General features: G+C 29.7%; 2 protein-coding genes across 5 annotated transcripts; both read left to right on the top strand.

Annotated features, from left to right (window-relative positions):
- The first annotated feature begins 364 nt into the window (after positions 1-364).
- Positions 365-24038, top strand: LOC105834431 (DDB1- and CUL4-associated factor 8). 3 transcript variants are annotated; one of them, XM_036292132.1, is made up of 10 exons: positions 365-2505; positions 6031-6245; positions 6384-6527; positions 6651-6871; positions 7494-7665; positions 7790-7952; positions 8309-8433; positions 8528-8647; positions 23389-23430; positions 23712-24038. In XM_036292132.1, exons 2-10 carry the CDS (start codon positions 6039-6041, stop codon positions 23784-23786), a joined length of 1269 nt encoding a protein of 422 aa, XP_036148025.1. In that variant the 5' UTR covers positions 365-2505; positions 6031-6038; the 3' UTR covers positions 23787-24038. The 3 variants fall into 3 exon arrangements, with proteins under 3 accessions (XP_036148025.1, XP_036148027.1, XP_036148026.1); XM_036292133.1 differs by lacking the exons at positions 23389-23430; positions 23712-24038 and adding an exon at positions 10205-10647 and having other exon boundaries at positions 366-2505; XM_036292134.1 differs by lacking the exons at positions 8528-8647; positions 23389-23430; positions 23712-24038 and adding an exon at positions 10205-10649.
- On the top strand, positions 16959-17614 carry LOC105841065 (alpha/beta-gliadin A-II). Of its 2 annotated transcripts, none has more exons than XM_028189576.2 (3): positions 16959-17054; positions 17130-17407; positions 17480-17614. In XM_028189576.2, exons 1-3 carry the CDS (start codon positions 17032-17034, stop codon positions 17593-17595), a joined length of 417 nt encoding a protein of 138 aa, XP_028045377.1. In that variant the 5' UTR covers positions 16959-17031; the 3' UTR covers positions 17596-17614. The 2 variants fall into 2 exon arrangements, with proteins under 2 accessions (XP_028045377.1, XP_028045376.1); XM_028189575.2 differs by having other exon boundaries at positions 17017-17054; positions 17118-17407.
- Positions 24039-25606: the final 1568 nt, after the last annotated feature.

The raw sequence follows: 25606 nt of genomic DNA, 5'->3' as shown, positions 1-25606 counted from the left end.
TTTTACCTCGATAAGAAGATTTTACGAACGTTGCACAATAATGGCATTAAAGATTATGCTAAGATGATTCGCCATAATGCAATTTGTCAGAATCAATAATACAGTTTGTCAGAATATAATTCTTAAATAATATTTGTTAAAGATTAGACAAATACGGGGGCGTTACTGGGCAGTACGCAGTATATGTTCTAGCGTAGGGCGCAAAATTTGAAGGGGCACAAAATTTAGAGGGTGCTATGCAGCGATGTCGGTTCAGATGTTCACGCCAGCAGGGCTGCACGAATGGTGGAAGATCTCTGTTGTCTCTCTTCTTTTCTAGGTAACGCTAAAAGCAGGAATTTTTTAGTTTTTTGTCTTTTCAACTTTGTATTGGGGTGCACGATCTATTTCCAGCGTAGGGGCATCTAGTCAGTCGTAATGGCCCCGGACAAATATTGAAACATAAATATTTTGCAATTATTTCAGCATTTAAAATTATCACATTATAATCTTCAATATTTTCACAATATAATGTAGCAATAGCAATGCAATATTTATAGCATTTAATCTTCAATATTTAATTCAAAATTAATATCAAAAGGTATTACAACAAATTTAACAAATATTGCTTATTCACTAGACAGTCCAGTGCCGGTGCTGGCGGAGGGCAAACGCGTGCCTTGCACGCGGGCGGCCGGTTTAAGTAGGCCGCCAAAGGTTGCCCTCGAAGTCTTAATGTTTTATAAAAATTAAGAAACAAAATCTCCCAATTTGTAAAACAATAATAATGTGTAAAAATAATTACAACACACCTCACATAATGTGAAAAAATAATTAATAGAATATCAAGGAATAAATAATTCTAATAAAAAGTATAGATTAATTTTAATAAGAGCATTCTCTCTCACCAGTTTGTCCAGTGAATAATATAGATTAAAATCTCAAACAGAATCTATACTACAACTGGGCAAGCGATTATGTTTTTTATGCAGTTATACTGGGCCCCGATTCTTGAATTCATTCGCAAGAGAAACGTATTCGCAAATTCTGTTCTTACAGAAAAGTTGGAAATTTATTGGCTATCGTATGACTTTTAACCAATAAACTTGCAACTTTTCTGTTAGAGCGGGTATTTGCGCATACGTTTTCTTGCGAATGAATTCAAGAATCAAGCCCCTGGAGATTTTCTGGTAGCGGAGATTCAAACAGTAGAACAGCACTCTTGGCGACGCCAAATAGAATGCCTATAAGAAGAGTTAGGACAATTCGTCGCCATATACAGCCAAATTTACATTGGTTACTCTAATTTTATCATGTTTAGGTTGGCGACATGCCATGTGAAGTGCGAACACGTGTACAGTGCACAGTGTTTTGTTATGGTGAATTAAATTATATATCAATATCATGATTATTAATTAAATTATTTATTTAATAATAACTTAATAATTTATATAATAAATTATTAATAATAATTTTAAAAAATTAAAAATAATAATAGTAAAATAATAAATTAATAGCTTTATATATACATATATATAATAATATTGTTAAATTATATGTACAAAATATATAAAACACGAGTATTTTTGTATTTTCTACAATTTTAACGCGGGGCGGCAAAAAATAGGTTTGCACACGGACGGTCAAGTGTCCAGAACCGGTCCTGATTAGCCATTTAATAAAGATTAAAAAAGAGGCACTTTGTCTGACAGATTAGTTGTGTCTGTTGGAGAGTTAAGTATCTCATTGATAGTAATAGCGGTCAGAAACTCTTAAATCATTTTTACATTATAATGCACAAATATTAAAACACAGCACACTGCGAGAAAGCTTTTTGAAAGATGTACTGTATGGGACTGTACTCAGCTTACGTCAAAGCGAGAAAAAAAATTAATGCCAATAAAGCAAAAGTAGGAATGTTAATATTTTAGAAAGTTTTTTATATTTTACTTTAGAAATCAAATAATATATACATTTTATGTCTAAAATAAAATTCAATATCAAGTGAAAATGTCAAACAATTATCAATATTGGCATTATTTACAAGGGCGAATATTGTCTGTCTTAAGACATTGCTTGAAATTGAACTATGAATACCGGCCTTTGATGCTTTCTTAACAGAATTTTATTACGTGACTAAACCGCGATATTTTATTGGTTGCTGATTGCGATTGACGATTGTAAAATAAAGTATATAGTCTAAACAATAGTCACTAATCTCAATCGCTGTCTGCTTTATTCTAAATACTCTAGTAAAATTTAAACACATAAGAATATAATATATACATAACATTAACCCTTCGTCTGTAAACGAAGGTCGTTTTTGTCTGATCAATAATTTCTCCTTCTACTAGCTTAGAGATAGAAAAGGGGAGTGGATTTTAACCATGTCTCTAAAAATTGTACTAAGGTAAGGAACGAGTCCCCTAAGGGTCGCTGTCGCAGTCTCACAATAGCCGTTATAGCAGGCAGCTGGAATTTTATTTGGACGAAATCGATCCCCGTTTACAGACGTTTATCAAAACGGTAAATAAACAAAATTTTTTTTCTTATTATTTTTTAAGTTTTCGAAAGTTTTCGAAACATTTTGTAATTATTTATGAATTTTCGTAATAAAATTTTCATAAAAAGATTACTTTTTGTAGCGTTTGTGTTGTATAAACAATTATATACTTAGAGAAATTGTTTGGTGACTGAAACTAGACCCACATAGCACAAAAATTGCAATTACATTATAGCAATATTACTGCAATTTTGCAACCTTGTTGCAACATTGATGTAATGTAACTGCAATTTTTGTGTTACGTGGGGACTTATTTTATGACAAATAGTGTAGTAAAATATATGCGATATGTGGTTTACATATCCAATAGTTTGGCTATGCATGATGTCTTAAATTACCTAATAATCAATACCGAGACATTTAATTGTAGGCAGTTTAATTGGTACATTAAGGGCTGGTTGTTCCAACTTCTTGGTAAACTTATCTACCAGGTAAGCATATGTCTATCTTTATTTGTTTTCTTAAATAAATAAAGACAAACATACATTTATCTGATAGGTAAGTTTACCAAGAAGTTGGAACAACTATAAAAGAAATTACTTGGTGACTAAAACTAGACTTGTTTCATGATAAGTAGTGTAGTAAATTTATATATGATACGAGACAAAATACTTCAGAAAACATTACATAAAATTCTGCAAAATATTCTACAGAAAAATTCTGAAGGCGAAAACTTTGTACAAAAATCTGCACTGAAAAAAAAAGTAATATATTCAATAAGATATGTTATTGCGGGCTGCCAATTACAGATATACTCAATACAATAATATATGCTATTGCAGTATTAACATTGTACTTGCATTTATAGCAAATATTATATTGAGTATTTTATGTAATTGGCAGCCCGCAATCACATATGTTATTGGCTGTATTACATTTTTTTTCTGTGTGTAAAAATTGCAGAAATTCATGAATAAAAATATGTAACCTTTTGTGCAGTAATTTTTGCATAATTTTTTCCTACGGGTGGTGTCTTGATGCATCTAATAATCGATGTTACTTTTATTCGTAACTCTCATTAAATGAACCATACGCTTCCGTGTAGAAATTTGACTGTGGTAAACTAGTTTGGCTTTAGTCTGACCAATTTTTCCAGCTTATTTTTCTTAGCCAAGCTAGAAAGGATTTAGTTCGCGTATATTTAGTATTTAGTAGATACCGTAGGTACATTTTGTACTGGCCGTACTGACTGCAGCAGCCGCGAGTAGTTCCCAAGATCGCTGCTAGGCGAGCGGTGCTTCTTCTCATGAAAAAATTTACACAAAATAACCCACATACAAGATTATCCACAATGACAAATTATCTCCGCTGTGTTGTAATGAGCTCACTAGGCTTGCCTACCCAATTAGCAAAATAATATTAAAAAAATATTTTCTATAATATTTAAAAATCATTTGAAAAAACATTTTTAAAAACGCTAAAAATAATGAAACGAGTTCCCTTTTTTCATTTAAAAAACGTTGTTTTTAAATCTTTAGACAAATATTTTTTAAATGTTTAATATACATTTGCTTTAAAATTAAAAACAATGTTTTTTTAACATTTAATAAATGTTTTAACGTTTAAAAAATTATTTTTTAAACATTTATCTCGAATAATTCCGGTTTCTTGCTGTGACGCCTTGCTAATTTTATGCCGTGCCGCAACATTCGCGCCGCACATAAGGGTGCTCCCCCCTATTTCGACTCATCCAAATATTTTTATCAAGTTTATATTGAGTTCATTATTAAATTTTTATTGCAACAAAAGCAAAAAATTGATTGTATTATTAAATAATTTTGATAAATTCAACGTAATCTCACCAATCTAACATTGTTTAATTTCTACGATAATTTTGTAAAGGAGAAAAGACTACATGTTTCAGCCAAGCTACAGTTGTATCTGTTAGAACATGTTTAATTTCTGCGCCCGAAAAAACGGTCATCCATCCAATCATCAGCCACCGTTAACGTAGGATCGTACGCAACATAACATTTCGTGATGATCCATGAATACTTCGTGTTTACATGCATACATATTTGTTATAAATCATTTTAATAGATGTTGTCAGAAGGCTGACATGTATTGTTAACTTATATTTTTATAAATATAAAATATAAAGCTTTACAGTTTTTTACTCATTTTTACATATGCGAAATAGAATATATGTGGAATAACTTATGAAAAGATATTTTTGCTCTGTTAAACGCTTAATAAGTATTTAATAAACATTATTTGTATAATAAATCCTAATAATGTAAAAATAATTAAAAATAAATATTTAAAAAACGTTTAAAAGATATTGCTTGCTGATTGGGGTAGGGCCCTTAAGCTCTTTCTCGTATTCTCGATTTTCTGATGAAGCTTTCCAACCAGGATAATCAAATATTTATTTGAATATTATTTTAAATGACTTTTTAAATGCAAAATAATTATTACATAAACCTTAAATAAATGTTGCGTAAATATTATTTTAAACAATTCATTAAAATATTAATTAATATTAAATAAACATTAATTAAATGTTATATAAATCTTTGTCCTAAATTATTACTTTAAATAATTAATTATTGTAACTTAAATATATTAAATCAATATTAGATAAATAAATATAAAATATCATTTTAAATATTTTTTTAAAGATAAAAAAATATAACATAAATATAAAATAAATGTTATATAAATATTATTTTAAACGATTTATTAATTTGTTAAATTAATATTAAATAAATATAAATTAAGTATTATATAAATATTTGTCCTAAAGCATTAATTCAAATAATTAATTATTGTAACATGAATATTATATTAATATTTAAAAAATATTTTTTAATTTTTATTTTAAATAATATTTTAAAGATGAAATAAATATTACATAAACATTAAATAAATGTTATGTAAATAATTTTCTTAAATTATTTTAATAAAAAATTTATTATTTTTAAATATTAAATAAACGTTTTATAAATATTTTTTTCTGAATCGTTATTTAAAATAAATAATTAATATAAAATATATGTTTAATAAATATTAAATATTTATTATTTGATCAATAATGTAAAAATAATGTAAAAGTAATTAAAAATAAATATTTAAGAAACATTTAAAAAATATTGCCTGCTGATTGGGTAGCAGCAAAGAGTAGTATCATTTTTGTCAGTTGAAGAGAGTGATTCTTGGGCCTTTGCAATTTGGAGAAAGCTTCCAAGAATTGAGAAAATATAAAAATAAAATTTTAAGCCTCGATCCTTTATTTTGGTATTATTGGTTAGATGTCTTGTTACACGATTCTTCACCATACAGTTTAGTAAGCTGAATCTGAATTCTGGATAATCACACTAGATATTTCTCTTAGTGCTCCTTTTGTATTTGTTTTTTTTACTAATTGAACTAAGTGTACGTGTAGGTTTTGAAACATTATCTGTTAATGTTAATGATTCGGAAAAATTTCTTTTAAATCTTTTTGATGAAACATCACTATTTTTTGTTGATGTTATTCTTGATTGCAGGAGAAGAAATGAAAACTACCGATAAGAATGAATGGGACAAGGAAAGAGAAAATGAAGAAAAAAGTTCTTACTCTCTAAAAATTAAGCAATCACACATCGTACAAAAAGTGATAAATCGGCAAATATATAACAATAAATTATTTCAAAGGATATTCTGCAATTCTCTATTTGCAGTAGAGCGACTTACGCCTATATATAAGCTGGAGATAGGTGAAGTAAGTTATTTAACTTACGTAAATGTTTTACATATATAGTTTTATATATAGAACTACACGAGATTTATATACTATATTCTGATTATTACAGCTTTGTATTATTATTTGTCTTTTCTTACATTTAATTATTATTTACAGTTAAATACTATACATAGTTTAAACTTTAATCAAAAAGGAAATTTATTAGCGGCTTGTAACAACGAAATTATTATTTGGGACTGGGCTACAAGGAAAAAACTTCATTGCTTCCGGATGATTCATAGTTACCAAACTACACATGATGTATGTATAATATACTTATGATTAAAAAATTAAAAAATTACATTTATAAAATATTGTTTTATAGTTATAGTTTTTAATATGGTATTTTATTGGATAATCAATCTTCTAAATTTTATGTGTTAGGTCAAGTGGTTAGACAAGGAATATTGTTTGGTCACTTGTACTTCTGAAGGTCAAATACTTTTACGGGATTTTGAACACAATATATCAAAGATTTTAGCAGTTCATGACAATGCAGCGGAGAAATTGGCTGTGCCAAATTTTGAATCATCTAATACAATCTTTTCTGCTGGAATAGATGGAAAAGTGATTTTAACAGATATCCGAGAGAGCGAACCAAATGTGTGAGTCATCCTGATTGAAAACTTAAATATATATTATGTTTACGACCCAGAGCATATTTATGGGAGCGTCCTAGATGCGCACAGTATAAAACGGACACCACCAATCGGATTGCTGAATTAGTTACGGTTAGGATAAATTTATAGAATTTAATTGGTGATGTCTGTTTTACACTCATTTCACTCATATTTATGAATAAAAGAGAGGAGGCGGTTATAGACTAGATGTAGAGTTACGTAATTCGTGATATCTCGCGTATTTAAATAAATTCCACAAGTAACTGTACAAATTACTTCTTTACATACTGTTTAGACGTTATAACATGGTTCTTGGTCATTTATTGTTTGTTGTACTGTCATAAATGTTGCATTTTAGTATTGTAGGTAGTTGAAAATTTTAGGGATATGTATTCTTTATGTCATTTTGTGAAATATGTTGGGTATTAATCTTTTAACTTTAATGCAATTTGAAGGGTTTAAATATGGCTTTCAAATGACGTAATTGAATTTAAAGTTAAAAAAAGAGGTAGTTTATAACCTCCTTTTCTCCTCTAATTTATATTTTGTATTGCATATATAATAACATTAATTTTGTGTAATAGATATATATAATTTTTTTCCATAGATTACTTACTGTTTTTAAAGAAGGTTCTTTGTCAAAAGTAGCACTAAATGATATACGTTTTAATCCGTTAAATAATAATGAATTTTGCGTAAGCGGTAATTATAATTACATAAACATATACGATCAACGGAAAGTTTTGACACCACTTTATTCATTGTGTCCGGATCATCTGGTATGTCACATTCCTACTAATAAAAAAAGTTTACCGATACTTAAAGCAATAGAACAGTATTATTCGTTCTTTTTATATGTGTTTATATGTATTTAATTTTGTGTGCATAATTTAAATGTCGTAGACAGAGGATACGGACACGAACGTAACGTGTGTTGTATATAATGACAATGGAACCGAAATTCTTGCATCGTATAGATACAAGGACATATACCTGTTTGATAGATTAATGTCGTCACCTGTAAGCTATACTCATAAATATCAGGGCCATTTGAATAAAACGTTTGGTATGTTATTCATGAAATCGCATTATTGCATGACATTCTCAAGAACTTTTAATTTTTAGTCCTTTGCTTGAGGCGTTTTAATAGAAAGAAGATTCAATAACAAAATACGGTGATATACTTATAATTAATTCTTATTTTGAAAAAGGTTTTCTCTTAGTGATTTTTCCAATTCTTTTGTAAATTGCTAGTATAGTTAAAAACAGTATCTTTAAAAGACTGTAATTTATTAATATATTAATAAATTACTTATTAATTTATTAATATGTATATTAATATATAAATAAATATATTAATTTATACATAAATCTATATAAATAAATTATTTATTAATAATTTATTTTGTTGTCGCTTGATAGATTCAATGGAAGCTATTTTTTTTGGAAACGAATATGTCATATCTGGATCTGAATGTGGTAATATATTTATTTGGGACAAAAATACTGAAACAATTGTACAGTGGATAAAAGCAGATAATAAAGCTGTAAGTTTCATAAATCTAATAAATAAATTTTGCTTTTTTACAATAGATATAGTAGAAGAAATAGAATGGTCTTTCTTTTATATCTAATTTATAGGTGATTCACTTAAAAGGACATCCGCATCTTCCCATTCTTGCGACAGAGGGAATGGATATTGGTGTTAAGATATGGATGCCTTTGGGTGGAGAACCTCCGGATAAGGAAGCACTCGCTAATGTATGTATACGTAGACAGAGATCATCTTTTTATATAAGGTACCTGTACCCAATATGACTCAACTAATATTTGGGAATTTTTCTAATTTTTTGATACGTGATTATAATATATCGTTTTGGTTTATTTTTAATAAAATATATGCATCAGTTATATTCATACAACTATTAATATAAACATACATCTTTTAAGGTAGTCTCATTTCAAAATAAAATTTTTGAATTCGACTCTGTACAACTGAGACCTTACATATACATACAACGATACTCTGAATTAGTGCAGTTAATAGGCTTTAATGACGCCGCGTGCCGTGTGTAATTCATCCGTATTATCTAATTTTTGTCCGTATTGTCTAATTCTTGTCAAGTTGGCCCATCAGGTATCTGGGAGTATTTTTGTTAACAAATTGCTTGTTGTGAACATTTTTCGGCTATTACCTTTTACTATTACTTATATGACATATTCATTACTCACACAGCACCGTAAGATTTCAGAAAGTTGTCAATGAAATATGAAATATTTCAAAAATATATTTCAGACATATTTTAGATGTTTTAGATACATGAAATATCCGCTTTCATGTAATGTCAGAAATGTATTTAAAATATTTCATATCTCATTGACAGCTTTCTGAAAACTTTCTGAAATCTTTCGGTGCTGTGTAAAAACAGTTATCCATTCAAGTGTCAGTTATCATCGACGTTGCTTTACCTCGAAGTTCGTACCGTAACTTAACATGTGATGATCCATGAATACTTCATGTTTATGCATACATATATTTGTTATAGATCATTATATTTTTATAAATAAATATAAAGTTTTATAGTTTTTTTACTGATTTCTCACACAGCACACTGCTAGATATCTTTTAGAAAGGTTTTTGAAAGATGTGCTGTATGGGGTGCACTCACCTCACGCCAACGCGCGAAAAAATTAATGTCAATAAAGCAAAAGTAATAACGTTAATAATATTTTAGAAACTTTTTTATATTTTATTTTAAAAATTAAATAAGAAATATTTGTATTAAATATTTTAATAATTTAACATTCAGAATTATTTCAATTTTGGCTGTCAGATTAATCCTTCGGTTGTCATACTGAGTCTAGGAAACTCGGTCTTTTTATTCTCCGTTCGGTAACTCCAATGTAGATTTTTTTTGATACTTGTAATGCTATCTCTTGTTAGTTTGGTGTATTAACTACGACGCCTAGTAGTAGTAGTGTCGGGAAAGCGTCAGTTTGTTTTGGCAACTGTGCGATGTGAAGTATGGATCCATAGGACTTATATGTGACAAAGTAGTACAATGAAGTTACTGAAAAAAGACTTCGCTTTTAAAACATTACTTTGATTCAGAATACGTAAGAATATGTGTGATATATTCTGAATTTTTTTTCTCAAGAAATATTGTGTGCGTCATAAATAAAACGTGCACAATTGTGTAGCATCATGTTATACGACATGCAAAGCAGCACTTTCCGACAAGCTTTGCTAGTCAAAAATGAGAAGGAAGATCATTTTGGAGAAAATCCGTCATGAAGATCATTTATCTGAACTTTCAGAAGGTAGCGAATACATAGTTTCAGACTCGGATGAGGAAGAAGATGAATATCAGAATGATCCACAAAATCACTCCCTCTTTGATAAGAAGAAGAGATGCAGAATCGTCGAGGATTGAAAGACAATGCCCTTTTTGCTTAATGTCCATGTATGACGAACACAGAGCATACATCTGTACTGCATAATTCTGGGGAGGATTAGAAAATCTTATAGGTTTTTAATTAATTAATTTTTGATGTTTTTCTGAATTTTTTACTCATTTATGTGATTTTTCCAAAAGAAATTTTTTTCAATAAAAATTGCGTTTACTTCAATACAAAAATAACTTGTTTTTGTCTGTCTAAATAAATATCTTTTTTGGAACGCTTATTATACTATCCTACTACTTTTTCTCATAAAGTGTCATATCTTGATCTTAATCAGTTAAATTTTCAGCCCAAAATATTAAAAATGTTTTAAATTATATTTTTAAAATAAAAATTACGTTTACTTTAATATAAAAATAGCTTGTTTTCGTCTGTCTAAACAAATATTTTTTTTTAAACACTCACTACCTTACTATTTTTTTTTATAAAGTGCCATTTTTTATAAAGTGCTTAACCTCATTCAATTTAATTTTTAGCTTAAAATATTAAAAATTAAAGAAGTTATGAAATTTTATCATGAAACAAAAAATCGCAGAAACTAATAACTTCACGAATTTTTTAAATATGAAGGTATATATATTTTGACTTTTTAATACAAGTAATATATTCCACAAATATTAAAATTTTTTTCATATTTTTTTAATGCCATTATGTAGATTTATTTGAGAGTTATTACATTTAGAAATTTAGTAATTGGGTCCATTGGACGAGTGAAAAAATACTATTGGACTCGCACAATATTGTTACAGGGCGGATATGTGACAATCGAGAGTTAAATATAACATTTTTGAAAACTGAATGATATTTTAGACATTACATGCAAAATGTTTCTAAAATATTTCAAAATCTTTCTGAAATATTTCATTGAAAAAGTTGGAAATGATTTTGATAAAATGTTTCACAAATATTTTTGAAAGATTACAATGTTATATTTCAATATTAATTTTCAAGATATCTTTCAAAAAGTTTACTGAAAGTTGTGTGCTGTGTGAGTATTTATTACTATTTTTCTCTAATATTTAATGATCTTTTATATAATACGTTTTTAACTTATTTTAAATCTTAAATAATCTTTATTGGTGGAAATAATTATTGTAGAGCATTATAATGGTTGTGTTTCAAAATTACTGTCAGTACTGAAAATTTATAGTTTCTGTTACGTACAATATAGATTTTCAGTACTCACAGCAATTTTGAAACACAGCCAATAAATATATTATTGTTAAAAATTAATTTCCAAGTTATTTTAAGACATATTTAAAATAATTTTTTATTTTTAAAAACAGATTTAATTAAATTGCAATTGTAATACTCTACACTACATTTACTTTATTTACTTAAAAAATTTAAACGTAATCATTTTCAAGTACGAATAACATTCAAATAATTTTTGAGAATAACTTAATCTTAAGAATAATACTCGAAAGTTTACACTTCACCTATCTATTATTGAGACTTGAACATACGTTTATCTATATTCTTTATCTTTAAATAAAAAAGACATACATATTTAATAGTGTTTTTGACCGGCCTGGATTAATCGCTCTGGGAGCAATGACGTCATAAAACTAATCACAGCCATTCTTCTGAAAAAATGGAATAACTCTGATTGGCCAGTTTTAGAAAAAAAGAACCTGAGAAGTAACTTACAATTAGTTCCGGTCAAAAACGCTATAAGTCTCATTTAAGGTCAAAATAATGTTAGTGCCAAACCTAACTGGCATAAATATATCGTATCAACTTCCTGAGTGATATTAGCGGTATCTGTGAAATTTGTTGTTTAACCTTTAGTAATTATTCTGGAGTTTATTTGACCCCAATAATTTTTCACATTAATATTGCGAATACTAAACTCTCAAAAGCGTTATAAAATTATAAAAAATTGAAAGAGTTATGAATTTTTAAGTAAAAAAAGTATTTTTTTATTTCTTTCAAGAATTTTCTTAATACTTTAAACATGAAAATTAATTATTTAAATTATGAAAACATGTTCTTTAATGTCCAAATCATGTCTAGAAATTTTTAATTGTCGATATTTTGGCACAGTAAGGCGTAGTCTACAATGAAGACTTAAGCTTTAAACCATAAAAAATTGACTAATCACATTGAGTATTTTTATAAAAATTGACTGTGATTGGTTAATTTCTTATGGCTTAAAGCTTAAATCTTCATTGTATACTACGCCTTAGCGTTCAAAGTTGTTGAAGTCAAAATAATCGTATTATGAGTAAATTTTTCGAAGGTGTGATTACTGAGCCGAACATATCAAGATATCGAAAATTTGCGAGATGCATTAAGAATTGTTGCAATAAATATACAAATAATAATAATATAAATAATACTTTTTCTTTACTGCGTTGTCAATTTTTAAATAATAATGTACAAATACAACATACCCGAATGATCATATTCTGTATCTCAAAACATTTTGACATGTTTAGGCATTTGTGCCGATCGGTGTATATAAAATGTATAAAAAATTTACTTAAGGTACTAAATAAAATAATATATCAAATTATAATACCTTTTTATTAATGAAGATTATATACAAAATCTTACAAAACAAAGACTATATACAAAAGTCTTAACCAAAGATTTTTGTGTAACAAAACAATGCTAACCAAATCATTGACAATCATAGAGCTTATACTAATGGAAGGGTCATTGCTATATAATATGAGAGAGTCCGCGCGGGGAGAATCAACAGAGACATAAATATTTCTGACATATTTTGTCTCTTTTCGAGTCTCTGAATTAGTACATGAAATTATATATATGTAAAACATAGAAAATGTTCAAATTGATTTGTGAACAAAACACCTAACCACAAAATTGTATATTCTGTAATTTATGTTTGCTTCTTGCATGTATATATGTACGTATTAATAATATTGCTGGAAATACTCACAGGTGTTGTATTTTCTTTGTTCTCCATCCTTACAATATTAAATTTATTACAATATTATGTTTATGCTTAAGAACTTTTTTTATACGCATCACACGCATGTACGATTACATATGTGTAAGTGTACGATCCGCTCAAATGTGGATCTGCGGTTTGCGTAGCGTATCAAAAACGACGAATCGTCTTTGATTGGTCGTGCAGTTCGATACGCCCGATACGCGCGTATCGCAATACGGACCATGGGACATCACCTTCAGTGCCCTAGTTTACACCGAGCACTTGGTACGCGTATCAAGTAGTGGATTTAAGCTGATCAGCTAATGATTAAACACATTTACTAGTTATTTACTATTTGATACGCGTACCAAGTGCTCGGTGTAAACTAGGGCAGTGACGGATACCGCCACCATCGTTTTTTCACCTCGTAAGCAGTCTATTCTAGTAAATCTTTGGATTAACCTCGGCCGGTCAAAAACGCTAAGGGCCACCGCACAAACTCTTCCATAACGCGTTACGTTACGTTAAGTACTTCATACGAACCTAAGTTGTACTTAAAATTTAACTTAAATCAACGCACAAAGAAATCCTTAACGTAAGAACTTAAGAACTTACGTTAAAAGTTTCTTTGTGCGTTGATGTAAGTTTAATTTTAAGTACAAACTTAGGGCCACCGCACAAGCTTTTTCGTAACACGTTACGTTACGTTAAGTGCTCCATAAATCTAAGTTCGTACTTAAAATTAAACTTACATCAACGCACAAAGAAATCCTTAACGTAAGAACTTAAGAACTTACGTTAAGGATTTCTTTGTGCGTTGATTTAAGTTAAATTTTAAGTACAACTTAGGTTCGTATGGAGTACTTAACGTAACGTAACGCGTTATGGAAGAGTTTGTGCGGTGGCCCTTAGGTTTATGGAGCACTTAACGTAACGTAACGTGTTACGAAAAAGCTTGTGCGGTGGCTCTAAGGCCGGTATTCATAGTCAAATCTTATTTCAAGATCGTCTCAAGCAATGTCTTAAGATGCTAATACGGCTCTGTGATTGGTTGATGTCATCTTAAGACAGTACTTAAGATGATCTTAAATATAAGACCCGACTATGAATACCGGCCTAAGAGATTTATAGATATTATTCAAGATTCATCGAATACGATCTTAAGACGTCAATACTGTTATTTCATTAGTTAAGCAAGAATCGTCTTAAGTCTGCTCGTAGCTAGACTTAAGACGATTCTTAAACTTAAGATCGGTCTATGAATTCCGTCCTAAGGCTGGATCTACAATAGGTGTAGTAAACCTTAAGCCATAAGAAATTGATCAATCATAATTAAATGTGAGAAGAATAATCGAATATAATTGGTTAATTCTTTACGGCTTAAGGTTTACTATTATACAGGGTGTCCCAACGCACGTGGACCATTACTCGTAAAAAGGTAAAAGGGATCGGGATGAACATAAAAGTCCAATATTATCTTGGGTTAGGTCTGCAAATAATCGAGATATTAACGTATGGAATTCTCAAATAATCTAATTAATTTCTATCGTAATTGTGAACAGTAAATAATAAAAACTTATCAAACATTCATAATAGATTTTTTTCCGTGTTATGGCTCAAGCGGATCGAGCTTTTTTCTCGGCGCGTTCTCATTCGCATAATTTGAAAAATTAATACTTTGATTATTGGTGGACCTAACCCGAGACTTAACCCAAGATCTAACCCAAGACAATATTGGATTTTTATGTTTATCTTGATCCCTTTTACCTTTTTACGAGTAATGGTCCACGTGCGTTGGGACACCTTAGATCCGGCTTAATAGTCGGGTCTTAAGCCTTTGGCACATGATACAATTTTTCTTGCTAGATTGCATACAAGGTGTCTTACTACGTATCCTCATTGATTTACGATTGGTGACATAATCATCCAAGCCAATCAAGACACGTATTAAGATGCCTTGTATGCGATCTAGCATGAAAAATCGTATCGTGTGTCGAAGATCATCTTAAGTACTGTCTTAAGATGCCATCAGCCAATCACTTAAGCAATATCTTAAGTATTAGCATCTTAAGATATTGCTTGAGACGGTCCGTAAAGCCTTCGGCACACGATACGATTTTTCATGCTAGCGCGCATACGAGGCGTGTTACGATTGACTTACGATTAGTAACATAATCATCCGAGCCAATCAGGACACATAATAAGACGTCTTGTATGCGATCTAGCATAAAAAATCGTATTATGTGCCGAAGGCTTAAGATTCGACTATGAATACTGACCTATAATTACTTTCAGAAAACGCACTAGCAGCGCCGTGATACCACGCAACCCCTTGATTATCGACTTAAAAAGGCCCTATAATCAATAACATTTATAACAACCATAAACCATAAATCTTTAAGACTTAAAAAAATCATATAATCTATAATAAATCATCAAAAAGAAACTCTAGGGTCCATATTCATAGTCAAATCTTATTTCAGACAATATCTTAAAATACTAAGTACTAAGCCGATATTCATAGTCGAATTTTATTTTAAGATGGTAATACGGCCCTGTGATTGGTTGATGACATGTTAAGGCAGTACTTAAGACGATCTTAAATATAAGACTTGCTCAAAATTATAATACTGGCTAAAGGCGTAGTCTACAATAAAGATTTAAGTTTTAAGCTGTAAGAAATTGACTAATCACAATTGAGTATATTTATAAAAATCGACTGTGATTGGTCAATTTCTTATAGTTTAAAGCTTAAATCTTTATTGTAGACTACGCCTAAGCCCGGATCTACAATAGTGTAGTAAGCCTTATGTCATAAGGAATTAACCAATTATATTCGATTATTCTTCTCATATTTGATTATAATTGGTCAATTTCTTATGGCATAAGGCTTACTACACCTATTGTAGATCCGGCCTAATACTGGTTGTTTGATGGTATCTTAAGACAGTATTTAAGATGATCTTAAATATAAGATTCGACTGTAAATACCGGCCCAAAACAGTTTTTTCGACATTTTAAAAATAAATTAAACTTGATTGCATGACATTATTCTGGTTTTAAGTAAGACTTTCTATAACATATGTCTAGCTTTTTTGTTAAATAAATAAATGACATACATGTATTTAAACCTTACTTAAAGTTAAAGTAATGTTGATACAATCAGCCCTTAATTTTTTAATTGCAATTTTAGAATTGGACAAGAGATTTTTTTTTAATTATAAAAATACAAAAATAAAATACTTATGTTATAGTATCAAAATACCAACAATTTCGCCAATTATTAAGTATTTCTGCTACTTATAGCAGAATTAATCGATGAATTGTAAAGTTACACACTAAGGTCCGTTTCTATCAACATAGATTAATCTCGATTAATTTATTACTTGTTACCTTATTTTAGTTTTAAAAATTAGAAAAAAAGTTAATTAAACCAAGATTAAAGTTAACCTACGTTGAAAAAAACGAACCTAAAACGATTAAATTAATTGAAATTTTTGACGTCTAAGGATAGTATTTGTAGTCGAATCTTATTTTAAGATTGTCTCAAGTAATATCTTAAGATACTACCTATACGGCTTTGTAATTAGTTGATGACATCTTGAGACGATATTTAAGATAATCTTAAATATAAGATTTGATTATGAACACTGGCTATAGATCGATCCTTATCTCTATTAAATATTCATCACGACCATAAACTATATCATTAACTATCGTGCTGCTCATACGTGAATATTTCTATTGTTTTTTGACCCGTGATCTAACACTAAAAGAAAACATGGACGATACCAAAGACGACGTGTAAGTAAACTTAGCATTATACATATATTAAAATACTTAAAATATTATCAAAAATTATTAAAGTTCTTGTTTCAGTATAATGGCAGCCTCTGAACAAGAGAAGGATAGAAAAATTGCGGCTCTGGAAGCTCAGTTACGAAAATTACAACAGCAATTAACTGATGCTAATGTAGCTGGACAAACGGGGCTGCAACCAAGTCAATCGTGGTCACAACAGCCGAACTCGCAACTGGAATCGCAGCAGCCGAGTCCACACTGTCCACAGCCAAGTCCACAGCCGAGGCCACAGCAGCCGGGGCCGGAGCTACAGCTGCAATTGCAACAGCAGCAAAATGAACCTGCGATCAAGAGACGTAAGTAAAAAATGATTCACATTAAAACAAATTCAATCCATGACAATAGATAATAATTTAAAACTTTTACAGCACCACGGTGGCAGAGAGCTGGCCGGAACAGACGAGGCAGACGAGGCGGACCAAGCGGATCTGGCCAAAAAGAGCACTTTTTTAAATATTATTTTAATTTTGCACTAAGGAAATAAAAATGTAAAATTTAAATAAAAATGAAATATATATTTGCATAATATAATATGTACATCTTTTATGAAAAAATAACCTTTTCTGTGTAAATAGTCATTGTAAGTGAATACAAAGTAAATTTAAAAGCTATTTATAGTAATTTAATTAAATGAATTATTGAAAATTGTTGAACATTATATGTAATTTTATTTTTAAATTTTGATTTATGCAACATTAATAATATTTGATGCACGTTACCAGAACATACAGCTAGCATCTCTCAATAGTATAAAATATTGGTGAAATATTGAGAAATGATTTGAGTATGAATGTTTCCCAATATTGTAAAGTATTTTGAGTATGAATGTTTTCCAACATCGTAAAGTAGACGCTTAATTGTTTTTATTTAGTTAATATTGATTCAATAATATTGGACCAATATTAAGAAGTAATCTGTCAAAAGTTATTTAGTCAGTCTGAAACTTGTCTAATTTATTTCAGGACAGCAAATCTAGTAAATAAAAAATTAAAAAATTTGTACTATTTCCATGCAAATACCTAAATTCACAAATCTAATGTCACTTAATTTCTACGATAATTTTGTGGTGGTCACCCAAACATTTATTCATCCATTGTTTAATTTCTATAATCGGAGAAACAGTCACCCATTCAATTATCAGCCGTCAACATATCAGAGGATCACGATTTGAGATTATAGCTTGATTAATTTGATATTTCAATCTTTTAATTCTCACACGTTTATCATCCTTTTTAGGCATCTAATATTTAGGAGATAGGTTTTAATTCTCTATAGCCACACTTTGGGCAGAGACAGGATTCAAGCGATCTGTTGCCACGCTAACGTCAGCGACAGGACCCGAAAGATCTGTCTTCACACTCTCGACAGCGACAGAGTTTAGATTAGATCTGTTGCCACACGAATGGCAGCGACATCCAGATAGCCAAGCGAGATTTAGCATATCGAGCAAACTGATACAATGCCCATATTGTTGTAAACTTGTTGACAATTTGCTGTCATTGGAATCTAACGTGGAACTAAGTTTTTGCATCAGGAGGCCAAATAGACTTCGTGAGTTTATGAAATTGTAAGAGCATGCATTGAGGAATAAACTCGTCATATTGACAGTAAATTGACGACACGCCATTTTTGGCGACGGCAAGGGGTGCGTTCCGTTTCACGCATAATACGCATGATGCATCGTTCATCCTTGTTGTTTGTCAACGTTAAACAAGGATGAACAATGCATTATGCGCATCATGCGTTGAAACGGAACGCAGCCAAGTTCACACCCAGATAGCCAAATAAAGGCAACGTGTTGTTATTTTGCTGTCACTTATTCCCTATTAATTTTATCAAACTAAAGCCAAGATGTTTCCTCAAACTGTCTGTTGTTCTGACATCATATAAAATTCTACATTAGAATTCAACAAACTGACGGCAAGTTGTCAACATGCATGCACAATTGCTGTCAATGTGACAAATTTATTATTCCTCAATGCATGCACTTATAATTATATAAACTCATGAAGGTCATTTGCTTTCCTGATGTTAACTTCGTTCCACGTTAAATTATAATGACAGCAAATTGTGGGCAAGTTCATAACATACATGCAGTACATTAATTTGCCCGATATGCTTAATTTCGCTTGGCTATCTGGGCATTTCATATATAGAATCATGACAGCAACGTGACGGTAAAATGACGATGATATGAAACGTACACAAGAAGCATAATATCTATTGAATATTGATGAAGTTTCCAAACTACATCGATCTTGATGTCGACAACTTGTCGACATCATAAAAGTTTATTCTTTATGGGCGACAATTTGTCGGCAAGCATGGATCACTTCTTTTACTAAAATATATAAGATTTTATTGCCTAGTTATAATTATTATATTAGTGCGCGGTGTCGCCGATAGTAGGCGACTTAATTATCTCGGGAATAAAATGCAGCCGATGCGCTACATAATTTATTACCTAATTTTCTTCCTTCTTTAAAAACATTATACACATAAAGAAAAAGAGAAATACAAAATACACAACATACATAAATCTTCTTTAAAGCAATATGACATTGACACTGAAATGTTGTCAGCTTTGATGACTCTTCTTTTTCTTTTTTTTTTCTTTAATTAGCATTAGGGATTGACGACATATAGTTTGAAAAACAAATTATAATTGTTTTATACACATTACAATACATTATACATATTACAATTGTTAATAAATTATTAAATACTTTGACATTACATGATACCTTTCTATATAAAATGAGATCAACATTTTTTGCAACTTTATATACATTAATTAATTAACTATTATTGCTAGTTATAAAATGATGATGTAACACGTACACATATGCACGCGTACGTACGCGTGTCCATATAGAAATTAATAAATTAAAAAAATAACAAAATAAAAAAATCAATACAGAAAACTAACTTTCGAAAATCTTTCGTTCAAGTCATGGTGGAAGTAACAAGGTATGCTATTACCTCGAACGAATTTTCGTCACGTTCTGCGCAGCACCAAGTTTCCGCCATCTTGCATAATTATAGCAACCGATTGACAGGTTGGCGCGGTTGCGTTTAAAATTGACAGGTTGTCGCTTAAAATGCCGTCGTGTTCATTTTAAACATGTAAAAATACGTTACGAAAAAATAAAAATGTAAGATATTTTTCATTTCCAAAAAATACAGTAATGATTGAGAAATGGAAAATATTTTGTAAAGAAAACGTCAACCCAAAGAACGTAATCCTACTGAGATGTTGATTAATCAAGAAAATGACTGGATTAACTACATCTCTAGAGGAAAAATTATAAGGCCTTCTGCAGACTTATTTAAAGCGGCAATAATAATGAATAAAGAATTCCAAGCGTATCATGGATCCTTCTTGCGGAAAGATCCATGGATATTTCAAACAGTCGCAGATAGAACTGAAAAAAAATTAGACAAAAATATAATAATTCCGCGCGAAGTTTTATTATGTTTAATTAGAACACGAACATATATAAGACTTCGCATAATAAATAAAAAAATTTCGGCGGAAAATAACAAAATAAAACAAAAAAAAAAAGAAAAAATTTACTAATAAAAAGTAATTTTATATTTTATTATATAACATAAATGTAATAGAAAGAGGTAAAGATAAACATTTTCTGTTTTGTTTAAAAGATATATTTTATTATATTATATATTGTTTTTCTTTGTTTATCTGTGTTATATTTGTATTTATGTGTGTTTATTATATAACAAATGTGATAGATAAAGGCGAAGATAAATATTTTCTGTTTCGTTCAAAAGATATATATTTTATTCTATTATATATTGTTTCTCTGTGTTTATCAGTGTTATTGTTTCTCTGTGTTTATTATATATTGTTTCTCTGTGTTTATAAAAATCTTTTATTATAATAATAACTCTTTCTTGCTCGAATCTTCGTTTAATATCCATTCAAATTATACAAGATGGCGGAATCTTGGCACGCTCTCTTATTGATCAATAGAAATGCCTGCGCAATAGCACACCTTGTTACTTCCACCATGCGTTCGAGTAAGATACTTCACAGTGTACACACGCACTTCTCTCTCTCTATCCTCTAGGGTCCTTTCTTCTTTTATATGCATACACACATTAATTTATTACCTAATTTTCTTCCTTTTTTTCTTTTTTATTCGTTTCTCTCTTTTGTTTCTTTTTTCTTTTTTTGTTTCTTCTTTTCCAAAAAGAATCTTCCTCTCTTCTATAACGACAATCTTAACTTTTTTAACAAACTTTATTGACACGCCTTTTTAAGAAAGAGATTAATTAAATAATTAAAAATAATTGTTTTTTGTGAACGATATCTACAATCAAAATACAAAACTATACTATCATTACCTTAAATGTAAATATTTAATACTGAAATAAAACGTTTACAAATATTTAATAATTTTTTTGTATTTTAATAGATAAATTAACAAATACATTAATTATAGACAATAATATATTATTTAAAAAATGAAAAATTAATTTTCAATAAAGTTATTAAATTGTAGGTATTTATCTTATTTAATACTATTTTGCATACTCTGACTGCGTGATTGACGGATCGAATCGTGTATGTATATCCGTCAGACTTTGTTTTCCAAATTTAGGGAACACTACGGCCGGTATTCATAGTCGGATCTTATATTTAAGATCATCTTAAGTACTGTCTTAAGATGCCATCAACCAATCACAGAGCCGTATTAGCATCTTAAGACATTGCTTGAGACGATCTTGAAATAAGATTTGACTATGAATACCGGCCTACGTGTTGATGTCGAACCCTCGCAGTCAGTCGCTACGGATCAGCCGACGGAGAAACATATTTACACTTGAGTCTTCCTGACCTAGTATTGTATTATGCTTAAGATTTAGAATACAGCGACTGTAAAGAAGTAGAGAATTGTCCTCTTGCTTTCTTTTCTTTGCCCGCTCTTTTCGACCATTGAACCTATCCATTTATTTTCATTTGAGCTACATCCATTTTAATCAAATTTTCTATAAAATAAAAACTTGCATATACATATACATATACACATATAGGCTCTGACGGGCCAATTTGATAATGGGACAATATGGACAAATATTAGGTGTATTCCAGACAAATGTTTGATCAAATAGACTTAACTAGACAGAGTTTGTATGTACATCTAAACATTCAGATATAGTCCGGAATTAATATAAAATGCCCTCACATAGAAATTGGCATCTAGTGGATGTCCAATGGATGTCCTCCAGCTTTATGGGACGTCTATCTATATGGTGGAAGTTAGATAAACGTTCATTAAACTTCCATGGTTCCATTAGATGTTTACTTTTATGACGTATGGAACTTAGAGAGACGTCTATTGGAGATACGAATTAAATCTAGTTAGAACTTGATCGATTTAACCATTATTGAGATTTAATAAATCTCATTATTAATTAATAATCTCGCGTGCTTGCACATAAAAATACATATATGAGCGATCTCGCACTGCGCCTTCACTTGGCGCGAGACACTAACGTATGTCTTGATATATTACAGGTACCTTATATTTCTTTTTTTGTTTTTTTTGCTTTATCTTTTAATAATTTTTATAATTTTTTTATATCACATTCTTAAAATAAATAATACAAGTAATACAATATTGAGTAGAATACTATAATATGATATGTTTATTGATAAAGGTAGAAGAGAGAAGAGGGTTATAAACCATCATTTTCTTTTATTTATTTAAATGATTCGACTCTGTAAATATTTATGTGACATAGTTTTTACTGGTATAAGTTTGTTCTATCAATAGAACACTAACCGTAGTGTTCTATCAATCATGTTATAAGCAGAAGTTTTCGAATATAAGATCGAATATACATAAACAAACATAATTAACAATTTACTAAAGAAAAAAAATCGCGGTTATGGAATCTGCAGGGGGGAAATGGAACACTACCAACAAATATTCTCAAAACTATTTTTATTTTTAAACAGTATGTAAAGAAGTAATTTGTATAGTTATCTTTATAATTCAATACAAAGTATTTGAGATATATGAATTTTATAACCCCATATCTAGGGGTCGACTGTATCTTTGAAGAAATAAAAATATGAAAAGTGAACAGTGATTGGTGTAAATTGTTAATCCTAAAAGTATACACCAATTAGTGGAAATAGAGCTGTTCACTTTTCACATTTTTATTTTCTTCAGAAATAAAGAATCGACTCCCTAGTCTATAACCGCATTTTCTCCTCTATGATTTACATGTTTCTTTTTTTTGCAAGTGTGTCAAATCCAACATAAAAAACAGGGAACGTCAAGCATACGTGAGTAGTTACATAATGATAAATTATTTAGTTAGATCTTAAAGATATTTAGAGAAGTTAAAGAGAGAGAGAGGAAGAGAGAGAGAGAGAGAGACACAGAGAAAGAGAGAGAGAGAGAGAGAGAGAGAGAGAGAAAGAGAGAGAGAGAGAGAGAGAGAGAGAGAGAGAGAGAGAGAGAGAGAGAGAGAGAGAGAGAGAGAGAGAGAGAAAGAGGTGTAAGAAATTCATATTAAAATCATTTATCAATATCGCAAATTAAATATTCCACACATTCTCTTTAGGATGATACGTATTACGGATTAGATCAAGATAAAGACGACATCTTTAGTGATTATCTCTTTGAATGGTTTATCTGAGGACAGTGATAATTAATTCTTACAAAATGTGAAAAAACTCTACAAACTGGAAAACTTGCGTTTGAAATATCTTTATGTATGCAAAAATTGTTTTTTTCTGAAAATTTATGAACATACTTTTAAGTTTCTAGAATAAATGTGTGTTTTAAAAAAGGATACAACGGAATATAATTTAATCATTAAAGATTAATCGCAAATTGTGTATGTGCATCTAATACTTTGTAAGACATTAGTGTGTCTCTTTTGTTTTTATAATAAGCAAACGTTTTGCACACGAATTATAATAAAGTTGAAAAAAATCAAATTTCAAAAAATTTCAAAATACGTGCTGAAAAAGTTGTAAGTAAAAACATATCGGACAATAGTTCAAAAGAACATTTGGGTAAGCGACAGAAAAAAGAAACTACGTACTGTCTGTGAAGAAGATAAAGATAGGTGATTGTTTTGTCATGTATATACAATTTTTGAATATATAAAAAAATTAATGTTTCCAATAATAATAATATATACGGTGAATTTTTGGGTAAATTGTAATAGTGGCTCACTTAATGTGTCTTTACTATAGAAAATAAATTACCGACTAAAATTGTAACGAACCGAATGATCTATATAGATGACAGCACCTTGGGTTGATCGTGCATCTGAAATTCCGACACACAAGTTAAAAGTTGAATCAAATAATGTATATTTGTACGAATTATACATTATTACTTTAGTCCTTTTCTAATATATTCTCTTACGTACATTTCTTCATGGTTTTTTTCGATAATACGATTTCTTATTATTACGAAAAGTATAATATATACATAGAATACAAATATAAATTTTTAGATTTAATTAATTTTTAACTTATTACTTGTATGTACAATACATACATACATTACCTTAGACACATGGTGCATCGATTCAAGCTGCTGTTATCTATAGATCATTTAATTTATTACAATCATATATATGTTATATCTTATGGTAAAAGACTATGGTTATATACATAAATCAAAATAGTCGCATAGTCAAGTCTTATATTTAAGATCGTCTTAAGGGGATACTCCTCAAACTTGATCGGGATCGATAATGTAGTCATTCATGCACATCATTAATGAGATTTCTTTATATATATTTCTTTTATAGATTTGGATATTCTTTTCCAGAATTTTCGATCAAGTTTGAAGAGCAGTCCAGCATCCCCTTAAGACCAATTACGGAGCCATATTAGCATATATCTTATTAAGACATTGCTTGACAATCTTGAAATAAGATTCAACTATGAATATTGGTCTTTTCTGTTGGAATGAATGAAAAAGTGATTTCAATAAATATCCGAGAGAGCGAACTAAATGTGTAAGTTATCTGATTAAAAAATTAAAATATATATTTATATTTTTATTTCTTATGTCTACAGTTTACAGCATATTTATATGTAAGTAATTCATATTCCGTATTATAAAACATTAATAATTTTTGTAATAAATCATTCACAGGTATAATTATCCACAGGTTACTTCTTGTATTAAGAGGACTATTCTGATGAAAAAATATTATTGGACTTGTAAAAAAATTATTGAAATTAATAGCGAACGATGTTGGAGGCAAATGGTTTTCCAATCATTTTCAGCGGTTTTTTCGCAAGTCCAACAGTATTTTTTCATAAGAGTACACTGGAACCCCGCGTTAGCGTACTCCGCGTTAGCGGAAACTATCCCCTCCATATGCACTCGGTCCACATGAGTAGCGTGTGTGAGGATAGCAATGCAGTCACGTAGTATGTAAGCAGTTACGACGTATTCTTAAAGATTTGTGCAAGATTTTAATGTGTAATT

Source organism: Monomorium pharaonis, chromosome 9, assembly GCF_013373865.1.
Source record: "Monomorium pharaonis isolate MP-MQ-018 chromosome 9, ASM1337386v2, whole genome shotgun sequence".
Classification (NCBI taxonomy): Eukaryota; Metazoa; Arthropoda; class Insecta; order Hymenoptera; family Formicidae; genus Monomorium; species Monomorium pharaonis.
The sequence above is the reverse complement of the archived record's forward strand: the minus strand, read 5'-3'. Positions and strand labels throughout refer to the sequence as shown.

Bases quoted from the DNA above. Each gene is read 5' to 3' on its own strand.
- LOC105834431 (XM_036292132.1), top strand. From the start codon at position 6,039: ATGAAAACTACCGATAAGAATGAATGGGACAAGGAAAGAGAAAATGAA. The intron at 6,872-7,493 runs GTGAGTCATCCT...TTTTTTCCATAG, and splicing joins CGAGAGAGCGAACCAAATGT to ATTACTTACTGTTTTTAAAG. The intron at 8,648-23,388 runs GTATGTATACGT...TTTTTTTGCAAG, and splicing joins ATAAGGAAGCACTCGCTAAT to TGTGTCAAATCCAACATAAA.
- LOC105841065 (XM_028189575.2), top strand. From the start codon at position 17,032: ATGGACGATACCAAAGACGACGT. The intron at 17,055-17,117 runs GTAAGTAAACTT...AAATTATTAAAG, and splicing joins GACGATACCAAAGACGACGT to TTCTTGTTTCAGTATAATGG. The intron at 17,408-17,479 runs GTAAGTAAAAAA...AAACTTTTACAG, and splicing joins TGAACCTGCGATCAAGAGAC to CACCACGGTGGCAGAGAGCT.